Here is an 11,665-nt window from a genome sequence, read left to right as displayed (position 1 = left end):
CTCTGCTCGGGTTACCTCGTAACCTTCACTTGCATCACTTACCACCACGGACATCACACAATCATCTCAGGATCCAATCAAGCTTGGTATTAACAATACCGTAGTAATCATTTATGACCACAAGGAGCTTGACCTTTACCCTTGACTCTCGCATAACATCCCAAATATCCAACAAGTTAGTACTCACGATACCACAGTGATCCTCTCATGATCACATAAATATCAACCAACTTCTTTCATCATCGAACCAGGGTTGTTATTAAGCACATCATTATTATTACTGTTGACCCACAATGTGACTGACAAGAACTGGGCCCATATCCGCGGGCGCGGCTATCGATAGATTTAACACACACACACTGCAGAGGTTAGCACACTGTACCCACACCACGGAACCCATGGCCTCGCACTCCCATTCGGGTGGACCAACAACATTCCGACAAAACCGTCCTACTGCCATGACACTCTCCTGGCCACTCCGACCAACTCCCCATTGGGCTAAGTCCTGGGTGGCCCCGTGCCTACCAAAGGCACCAACAGCCATCGTCGTGGCAAAACGGTCCCAAACGGGGACAAGGATCCTTACAAAAACAACGGGCACACAAGGCTTATGCCGTCCGACTCGGCCAAGGTAGCGCCCGCGCATAACCTTCCCTCGCGGGAGGCACCGGCGAGAGGCATGACAATAGACCCAGTTAGGACCCCCCCCCATAAGGTAAGCGTGGTTGCACTGGTCAGCTCGATATGGTGGCACCATGACTCAGCCAACAGTTGTTCAAGTTCAATTTAATCCGGTTAAACCTGAATGCAATATGCTGAGTCATGATAAAAATAACCTGATGCAACTACAATGCATGAACATGATATTAACATAAGCATGGGGGTGCATCCCAATCAACGAGCATAACAACAACATTTAACCATTTATCCAGATGAGCATGGCATACTGACGAGCATGGCTATCACAACTAGAATACTACTCATAGCATAACATGACCACTAGCATCAACAATAAATACCATGCAATAACATAACAATAAAACTACCATACAAGCATTTAACCAACTGGGAGCAAAAGAACATGCATAACAACGGTACTCGGAAAAGACGATAGTCATGCACCGAAGACCATCACCAACATGTACTACTCCCAAGCATGGCCAATATTAAAGTAATACTAGCATGAAGAACATAATAAAGAGTGCAAGGAACATAGCATGATGGTCACCACTGATCCATAAGCATAACCGAAATAATGACAGCAGCAGCAAACAAACAGTTATTAAAGATTCAAGTTGAAAACCAATGCTTCTGCATGGCTATCATGCAAATGGAGGTTGTGGCTTTCCTAGGGTGAAGAATGCTCCGGGAAGAGGTGCGGAACGATCGCGGAAAGAACCGCCAGAAAGGGTTCTCTCTCGGAGAGGCTGATTAGGGGCAAGGGAAAAAAGGTCATTTTCAATATGTCAAACCATAGTGAAAATTATGGGAACAGAACGGGCTTGACGAGACGAAGACGTGGGCGTTGGTTTCACCTTAATCGGAGTTACGAGCAAAAAGTTATAGCCGGACAAAGTCCAGGGACCAATCTATAAAAAGATTTCTACAAAGAGGCCCCTGAGCTGAAAAACAGAAAGCACATTTAGTTGAATACGCCTTCTCAGCAGAGAAAACGTATTTCTAGCCATAGTTAAGTGAAAATACGCTTTTCCAGAAGGAAAACGCATTTCCAACCGAACTAAGACCAGAATACGCTTTCCCTTATTGAAAACGTATTTCCCTGAAAGGCGTTTCCACTTATCCAGCTAGGCAGTGGTGGGACCGGGCGCGTGTGACGCTGACGTGCGGGTCCCACGGGGCTGGGGGCCATCACTTATCCACGTGGGCAGCCCGGGTCAACGCCCGCTCGCCGACAGGTGGGGCTACACGGAGATAGGGCCCGCCTGACCCGAGGTCGTCGTCCTCCTCGCGCCTCCCCGCGATGCAGGGGAGGACCGGCACGCTCCGGCGAGGCTCCTGGGCGGCTCCGGCCACCATTCTCGCCGGCCGACCTACCGGGATGATCAGCGCGTCGAGCCGCACCCATCCCTTGGCAGAATGAACCTCGAGGGGGCGGGGTTGAGAGCAGCAAGGACTCCGGCGAAGGGGCTTCAGGCACGAGTGGGTTTTTGGCCATAGTGGCTCCGGCGAGAGGGAGAGGGCACGGGGAGGATCTAAGGGGTCCTGGTGGTCCTCTAGTGAGGTCAGGAAGGAGGGGGGTGCTTGGTTCGGGCGGATTTGGCCAAAGCCGTACGACGGCGATGGAGGCAGAGAGCAGTGAGGAGAGCAGCTCCAGCTCGGTGGAGAGGCTAGGCAAGTTCCTGGGAGTGAGGTGAGGCTGTTGGTGAGGTTGAGCGACCTCGGGGTGGCCTTATATAGCCAGGGCAGCGAGGGGTGAGGTGGCACGCGCGCGGCTACGTGTCCGCGCTCCGGCGATGGGCACGCGCGGCCAAGGGTCACGGGGAGGGGCGGCAAGGCGACGAGGGAGGACGCGGACGAGGCACAGAGGTCACGGAGATGAGAGGCACTCGAGGACACGAGGAGGAAAAGGACACGGGCGAGGAAGACAACGTGGTCACGGGTCAGAACGGTGCGGCGACGGTGACGGCTCACCGGGGAAGAAGACGGAGGGGGAAAGGGCTCCAGAGAGACGGCGACGACGCGGGGAACATGCTAGACATGGTCGGGTGATGAGTGGACGAGTGCACAGACGGGGAGGAAGAGGCCGAAGCGTCAGAGCGCGTTTGCTGCATCCAGAGCGCGTGCACGGGCAAAAATACACGCGGTCACCACGCGACATGTCACGGGAGGACACAATGGGCTGGCAAAACTTGTCTGGGGGCTAGTCCTTGATCCCCAAGGCATCCCAGAGGTTAAATATAACGGGATGGAGCCAAGGAGAGGAGTATGGCATCGCTGAAACTTTGTTGTATCAGTTTTGGATGAGCAGTGGTGATCAACAGGGGGCTGATTGGGTCAAATGGAGTTGTCTGGGGTGTTTAACTATGGGAGGACTATGATCCTGGTGGTTTTGGAGGCAAAAAGATCAAAGCTTAATATAGTTGATTTGCAACTGACCAAAAGGGTCCAGAATCAAGATCATGATGATGCTCTCACATGGGGTATCCACCTGAGCTCAACTTGGGCAAGGCTGCAGTATCTGGTCATGGCGGGGTTCCTGACATCCCATTCCTTCATCACCTGATTAACTACCAAATCTGAGTCGTCGTAGACCATCAGGCGACGGACGCCGAGTGAGATGGCCATACGCAACCTGTAGAGGAGTGCTTCGTACTCAGCTTCATTATTGGAGGAATCAAATTGAATCTGGAGAACATAACTGAGTTTATCGCCTCTTGGGGACACCAAGACCACTCCAGCACCAGAACCGTTTAACATCTTAGATCCATCAAAGAACATGGTCCGGTGTTCCGAGTCAACTTGAGTCGGCTACTGTTGCTCAATCCACTCAGCCAAGAAATCTGTGATTGCTTGAGACTTGATTGCCTTCTTTTCTTCAAACTTGATATCTAGAGGAAGAAGTTCAATTGCCCACTTAGCCACTTGGCCGGTTTCATCTCGATTGTTCAAGATTTCAGACAATGGAGCATCGCTAACGACTGAAACCGAGTGGTCTTGGAAGTAATGTGCAAATTTCTTCCTAGTCAAATAAATTCCATAGACAAGCTTCTGGTAAAGTGGATACCTTTGCTTGGACGGAGTCAAGACTTCAGAAATGTAATACACTGGGCGTTGAACTTTATAGGCCTTGCCTTCTTCTTCTCGCTCCACTATGAGCACTGTCCTGACAACTTGACCAGTGGCTGCAATATATAACAGTAGAGGCTCTTTGTTGACCGGAGCAACAAGCACCGGCTGGGTGGAAATCAGGGCTTTGAGCTCTACAAACACTGCATCAGCTTCAGGAGTCCACTCGAATGTATCAGACTTTTTCATCAGTCGGTAAAGAGGCAATGCCTTTTCACCAAGACGAGAAATGAATCGACTTAATGCAGTAAGACAACCTTTAAGCTTCTGAACGTCATGCACACGCACAAGGAGTTTCATTCGGAGAATTGCACCAATCTTTTCGGGATTTGCATCTATCCCTCATTCGAAAACGAGAAAATCGAGCACCTTTCCTCCAGGAACTCCGAATGTGCACTTGGACAGATTCAGCTTGATGTCATATGTTCTAAGATTGGCAAAGGTTTCATCGAGGTCAGACAATAGGTCGGAACTCTTGCATGACTTGACCACAATATCATCCATATATGCCTCCACATTCCGACTGATCTGAGTGAGCAGGCACTTCTGAATCATGCGCATGAATGTGGCGCCAGCATTCTTGAGACCAAAAGGCATGGTGACATAGAAAAAACATCCGAACGGGGTGATGAATTCCGTTTTTATTTCATAGGGCCCATACAGTCGGATCTGATGGTACCCGGAATATGCATCCAGAAAAGACAAACGCTCACACTCTGCAGTCGAGTCAACTATCTGATCGATGCGGGGGAGAGGAAAATGATCTTTCGGGCAGGCCCGATTGATATGCTTGAAATCAATACACATACGAAGTGAATTATCCTTCTTGGGGACCATGACGACATTGGCGAGCCACTCGGAGTGGTATATCTCGCGGATGAACTTAGCTGCTAGGAGCCGAGCAACCTCCTCGCCAATCGCCTTCCTCTTTTCCGTGGCGGGCCGACGGAGATGCTCTTTGACAGGTTTTGCCTTTGAGTCGACACGTAAACGGTGCTCAGCCAGCCCCCTGGGTACACCTGGCATGTCTGATGGTTTCCATGCAACGATGCCCCAGTTCTCACGGAGGAACTGGATGAGCGCGGCTTCCTATTTGCTATCGAGTGTCGTTGAGATGTGGGTCGGAGCAGCTGTGGGGTCTTCCCGGTGAATGTGGACTAGATTCCTCTCACCGGCCGACTAAAATGCGGATTATAATGCAGGCTTCTTGGCTCGCAACAAATCACACAGATCGGCATTTTTCTTGTACTCTTTCAGTTCCACCACTGCCATTTGTTCATCAGCAATCTTGGAACCCTTCTGGAGGCACTCCTCTGCTCTCTGCCTATTCCCAGTGACTGTAATCACACCTTTGGGCCCGGGCATCTTCAACTTAAGATATACGTAACTTGGACAAGCCATGAAACGAGCATATGCGGGCCTGCCTAGAATAGCATGATAGGCATTGTGGAAATCCACTACCTCAAACGTCAACTTCTCCTTGCGAAAATTCTTGGAATCACCGAAAACCACATCAAGAGCATTTTCCCTGGGATGACTCCAGGGAATTGCATGTTGTTCTCATTGAGTTGGGACATCGGAATGCCCATCCCCTGGAGGGTCTCAGCATACAGAATGTTCAGACCACTGCCACCATCCATGAGAACTTTAGGCAATCGGGTGCCCCCGACGACTGGGTCGACCACCAAAGCTTGCCGCCCGGGGGTAGCAATGTGAGTCGGGTGATCAGACTGGTCGAATGTAATGGGAGTCTTCGACCACTTCAGGTACGTCGTAGTTGCCGGAGCAACCATGTTCACTTCTTTGTTTATGACTTTCAGTCGACTTTTGCTCTCGACATCAGCAAAGATCACTAAGGTAGCATTGACCTTCAGGTAACCATCATCTTTTTCCTCATATTCATCCTTATTAGAGTCCTTCTCACTAGGCTGAACCTCTCGGAACTGCTGAATCAGGAGTCTGCACTATCGAGTGGTATGCTTGGGCAGAATCAAGTTACCCTCTTCATCCTTCTTCGTGTGAATGTGACACGGCAAATCCAGGACGTCCTGGACGGACTGATCCTTCAACTTTTTGGGCACCCACGGCCCCTTGGCTTTTCCTTTAAACTTTCCTTGGGTATTCACAACTGCTGCTTCAGCCTGTCCAGTGGCTTCGGCATGGCGTTTCTGTTGTCGGCTGGGGTCTCCACCCCTGGTGTCCTGGTCGACTGTCTTCCCCTTGCCATTGCGGAGTCGGTCTTCCTCTTCGCCATTTGCATACCGAGTGGCTATCTCCATCATCCGATTCAGAGTCATGGTCCCGGAGCGACCGAATTTCAGTGTGAGCTCTCTGTACCGTACGCCTTCCTTGAAAGCACGGACGGCCTGGTGCTCTGAAACATTCTCCGGATGATGAACTGTAGTCCACCGCTAGATGTAATCCCTCAAAGTTGCATTCGGCTTCTGGACACAATGCTGCAATTCAAAAAGCCCAACGTGGCACTTGCAAGTGCCTTCAAATGTCTTGATAAACACTCGGGCCAAATCTTCCCTACAAAATATGCTTCTAGGAGCCACCTGATTCATCCAAGCTATGGCCGAGCCTTCAAGCATCAAGGGAAGGTGCTTCATGGCTACATCATCATTGCCTCCACCAATCTGCACCGCCACTCAGTAATCTTCCAACCATGTGTATGGCTTCGACTCGCCAGTAAACTTGCTCACTCCCGCAGCCAATCTGAAGTTGGGTGGGATCTCAGCTGCTTGGATGGCCCTGCTGAAACATTCGGGCCCAGAAACGAACGCCCTGTTTCCACTCGGACGATCTCTGTCCAACCCTTCTCTGTTAGCTCTGCCTCTGTCGACCAAGCCTTGTACGAGGACTGACCTCGCATCGCACCCAGGCTCTCTTAGGTCAACTGGAACTCTACGCTCATCACCGTACGGGCGCCTGTCATCATACCACCGGGGCGCGTACGAACCACCCCTCAGAGGGGGAGTAGGCACTCGACGGTGGTCATCATGGTGGTATCGCGGATCAAAATGCCCGTGGCCTCGACTAAGGTACTGGTCCTGGCGATAACCACGATCTTCATGCCGCGGAGGCGATCTTGGGCTGTGTGCCAACTGAACTGTGTCCGCTATGACGGACCTGCTGTGAATCCTATTGCGCGACTGAGAAACAACCGAGTTCTGTTCCCCGGCCGCTCTGAGCAGTGCTCGAATCTGCTGCAACCCTCTGCCAGCCTCTGAACGGGACGGCTGAATCGAATCTGTGATACGTGCAGCTGCTATGACATTCTGGATTGGGGTACGGTATACCTGACACTCTTCTCGAGGCCCAGTCGGAAACAATTGTCGTGGTCGTCGACTTGAACTTAGAAGTTGTTTGCGGGCGCGGTCATCGAGTGCTTGCTAAAGATTCTCCAGGCGCGTGCGCTCAGCCAAGGTGGCTAAGCGCGCAACCTCCAAAGCCCGAGCCTCGGAGGTCTCCCCAACGATGGGGGTCTGAAGAGCCTGATTGTTTCTGCAATGAAGCTCCTCCCTCTGCTCCGCAGTGAGGGCTTGAGGATAATACTCGTCGTGGTCGCGCGACGGGCCCCCGCTATCACCGCCGCCGCAAAGGAATCCGGGCGGACTGCGCTGGGAGTCGACCATGAGGACTTCCGCCATGGGATCGTTGCTCTCACACTCGGAAAGTGTATCTGAGTGGCCAGTCGGCAGATCGAACAACCCATAGAGAGATTCATCGGGCTCAATCGCCGCGATCTGAGGGGTGGCCGACTGACGAGCCACTGCATGCTTCACCCACCGCTGGAGCCGCGAGCGACCGGACAACGGGGAGCGAAGACACCACGGGAGCCGATCGATACTGAGTCAACGGCTACCTCAGGAGGACGCCGCAGGCACTCGCGCGGAAGTGCGCCGCCCCGCGAATGGGGAGAGCCTTGACGTCGAGGGGGGCTTCTTGGAGCTAGGCGGAGTCGTCGGCGATGAAGGTGAGCGCACCGAGACGGATCTCGCGACCCAGGGCCAAACCACCGCTAGAAACCATGTTGATGAAGATTGAAGATTGCAACCTTGCCGGAAGTTGCTTAGACGTCTGCCCCATGGTGGGCGCCAACTATCGTGGGAATGGATCTGCCAGTAGAGATGGGGGGTACATAGGAGAGGGAAGTGTCCTAGCTATGGCGAGGTTGTACGCACAGTTTTATGAGTTCAGGCCCCTCTTGGAGGAGGTAACAGCCCTACGTCTCGGTGCCGCGGAGGCTTGTCGATTGGAGTGTTGAATAGTTACAGGGGGTGCGACTCCCTTGTGCAAGAGGGGAGGGGCAGCTTATATAGAGTGCGCCGACCCTTCACTGTCCTCAGTTACACTAGGGTTCAATGAGATTAAGTCTTGAACGTTACTGGTAACAACCGTATTAAATGGTCTTTATGACGACGGAGTGAATGCCTGACCGTTGCCATCCTGGGGTGACTCTAGGTAGTCTATACTCCGAGTGGATTCTTGTATGGTCGAGTGAAATATCCATGGTCGAGTGGAATTGGGATATCTGAGTGGAACCTTTTGTCGAGTGGGTTGTACTTCATGAGGATTTTAGTCGGTATCTTCTGTTGAACCTTGTAGGCCTTGAACTCTTGTGTAGCGTCCTTGGGTAGGGCGTCTAGGTCAGGCCTAAGACCCTACCCTAGGTACATGTCATCATCAATCATCAGCCCTTCTTGCCTGTGTGTGTGTGTCTGGAAAATGAGCCGCGTCGCCCAGTCGTTGTGCATCCATAGTGCCGCGTCGCCCAGTCGTCGTCCGCCCAGGTCTGCGGTACAGCGGGCACTGTTTCCACACTCTCCTAGGTTAGCGGCGATGTGGGCACTGTCGGCACACTCTCCCCGTCGTGGGAGAGGTCTTGTCGTACGGCCGGATGGAACGGACGCTGACATCGCCGGGGGCCGGCTCGAGGCCAGCCGGCCAAAGCTGTGGCGCCACGCCCAGCCGACCCGAAGTCGGAGGGCCGGCTGGAGGTCTAGCCGGACCGGGGGACGCTGGCCGCCCAGATGTTTTGGAAATCGCTAAGTATTGTTGAACCTACCCGGGGGTCATCCCCCACCCCCCAACACCAGGCTTCACGCCGAGCCCGGATCTCCTTGAGTAGTTGGAGGCGTCACTCCGGCATACACATCGCATACGTGGTCACCCTCTGTCGGGCCATGGTTGTCGTGTCCGACGAGCGGAGAGGGAGATGCGGCTTCGGCTGGCAGTGCGTGGAGGCGGCGGAGAGGGAGAGAAGTGGAGTGTCTAGGGTTGGGGGTTGTCGTCCAGCTTACTTGGCCCTCAGGCGGCGAGCCAGAGCGGCACCACACGACGTTCATGCCCCCGAAGAAGACGCCCGTCAGACTGTTGTGTTTCCGAGCGATTTCATGTGGGACCCCGTTGTCAGTCCGATGTGGCGGATGCGCCCGGGCCGCCCCATATCGGCCCCGGATATGGGCTGGATATGAGGGGTGCCAGTCAGCCCAAGCGTTTGAGGTGCCCAGGTGGGTCGGATTTTGTGACCGATCTGTGACCGGGCCGTCCGCCCAGTTCTCGACTTCAATGTATACATATTTTTTTTCAAATGAGTATATATAGATTGGTACAATGTACACATATTTAAATTTTTTGAAATGAATGTATACATTTTTTTTTTGAGGGAGATCTGTTGTCTACCCCTTGCTACTGTCGAATGACCAAAAAAGTCAAGTCTGAACCCTTTTTCACTTGGGCTATTGTGAGACGCTGGATTTTATTTGGATGGTAGATGTACAACCACATGTTACGGCGTGACTACTTGAAGGCGTGTCACCTGACCCCAGTCCGCCATTCCCATACACAGCAGAAATTTTTGAAGCAGACACAGTGTACGCACACCACAAACATCATATCACTTGTGTTTTAAAGTTTGGTTAAGCAGTCCAGTCTAACCCGAAATGTTACTTTTGTCAGCTATTTTTTTATTTCCTGCTGTGTACGCCAGACAGGAACAGAACATAGCCAAACACATATTGATTTACCTCTTAATCCAACCAGGCACTTTTGGATGACAGCAGATTCATCAGATTTCGGGGGTGCGTACTCAGGGCTCGCCGCATCACCCCCACCATCTCCACCGATGCGAACACGCGCCGCCACAGAAGTGACTGAAAAAGCCAAGTCTGAACCTTTTATCCACTTGAGCCATTGTGAGACGTTGGATCTTATTTGGATGGTAGATGTACAGCCGCATGTTACGGCGTGACTTCTTGAAGGCATGTCAACTGATCTCAGTCCGGGAATGGCCTAGGATTTGTACAATGGTTTATTGGAAGAAATAGTAGCGCTTTAATCATGTGCATCAAACAGGGGGTTCTCTCCCTGTGCATTCTACGCATGCAAGTTAATGTGTGGTGTAAGTGAGAGTGAAGTGAAAAGTTCAGCACCGTAGCTTTACGTAAACAATTGAAGTGACCTAGTTCTTCATAGCGATGCTAATAGAATGGTAAATTCGCCAGGCAGCCCGCGTAAAATGCTATATTGATAATGTAGAATATGTTGAACCGTCGCTGTGAGATTTGGACCGAATATTCATGGGGTGATGTATGGAAGACTCATCACTGCCATATGAACATTTGGATGCTTGCTTGTGGTTTTTTAAAGGGTCAATTGTTGTTGGGTTGTGCCTGGGTAACCGGTGTGTTGTATGTGTGAATGTAGGTGTACTTAGCTCTCCTATATCTTATAAATTGAATAACTGATGGAAAAAATTTGGCTGTGATAATTATTTCCGTCCAACTCTGAGTGTAGTTGGCAATGTTATTTTGTGTATCTGGTGGAGACGCATTAGCATTTGTTGTGCCTCTCATTAAAGAGAAAATTTTGGCTTTGTGCATGCAAACCGGGTCAGGGTGGGTGCCAATCCTACAGCGTGCACCATGCGCCAGCAGGATGATGGGCGCTCTTGAGAAGTCGATTAGAGGTTTTGCGGAAAGGGCTGATAAGGAATTGTCAAGCCAGAAATGGGAACAACTTTTGACTCATTGACGAAGGCGTATGATTTCTAAAACATGTATTCCTGGAAACATGGTGTTGGAATCCGATACGGGAAGAGCATGCTGAACCCAGACAAGAGCAAGACCATGCAGGTAATTGTTTGCGGGTGCTCGATACGTTGTAATTTGTACTAGTTTTTGTCAGGGGTGGAATGTGTAATACAGTAATTAGCAAGGCACTAATGTCTGGTGAAAAATATGCAACAGGGGAAGCCATTGCGAGAGAGCATGAGGTCTTTCCGCTGCTAGTGCCCCGCAATGATTAGGCTGCTCCGAACCACAAACAACGGATGGTATATAACAGAGCATCGAGTGAACCATAACCATGTGATCACAACTAGTTATGGAGAGATGGCGCACAGGCCATCTCACAAGCATATGGATGTGAACAGAGACCTTGGCAGGCAGCTGAGGAAGACCATAAATTTATGCAAATTGTACAACTTCATAGGTGATTTCTTTGGGATAGTGCACAACGTGCCTTTTACAAAGAGGTCACTCTAGCTGGGAGTGGTTTATTGGTGCTGGAGCCACATTAAGTTGGGGCATTGATACGTCTCCAACGTATCTATAATTTATGAAGTATTCATGCTATTATAGTATCATTCCTGGATGTTTTACAAACATTTTGTAGCAACTTTTTTTATCTTTTTTTGGGACTAACCTATTGACATAGTGCCCAGTGTCATCTGCTGCTTTTGCTTGTTTTTTACATCGCAGAAAATCAATACTAAACGGAGTCCAAACGCAGTGAAACTTTCTGGAGATTTTTTTTGGACCAGAAGATATCCAGTGGGCCAAAGAAGTGCCAG

General features: G+C 51.0%; 1 protein-coding gene across 1 annotated transcript; it reads right to left on the bottom strand.

The window, feature by feature from the left end:
* Positions 1 to 3,138: 3,138 nt before the first annotated feature.
* LOC141021703 (uncharacterized) lies at positions 3,139 to 3,459 on the bottom strand. The gene has a single exon (XM_073497558.1). The coding sequence runs from the start codon at positions 3,457 to 3,459 to the stop codon at positions 3,139 to 3,141; it is 321 nt and encodes a 106-aa protein (XP_073353659.1).
* Positions 3,460 to 11,665: the final 8,206 nt, after the last annotated feature.

This window comes from Aegilops tauschii, chromosome 4 (assembly GCF_002575655.3).
Source record: "Aegilops tauschii subsp. strangulata cultivar AL8/78 chromosome 4, Aet v6.0, whole genome shotgun sequence".
NCBI classification, from domain to species: domain Eukaryota; kingdom Viridiplantae; phylum Streptophyta; class Magnoliopsida; order Poales; family Poaceae; genus Aegilops; species Aegilops tauschii.
The sequence above is the reverse complement of the archived record's forward strand: the minus strand, read 5'-3'. Positions and strand labels throughout refer to the sequence as shown.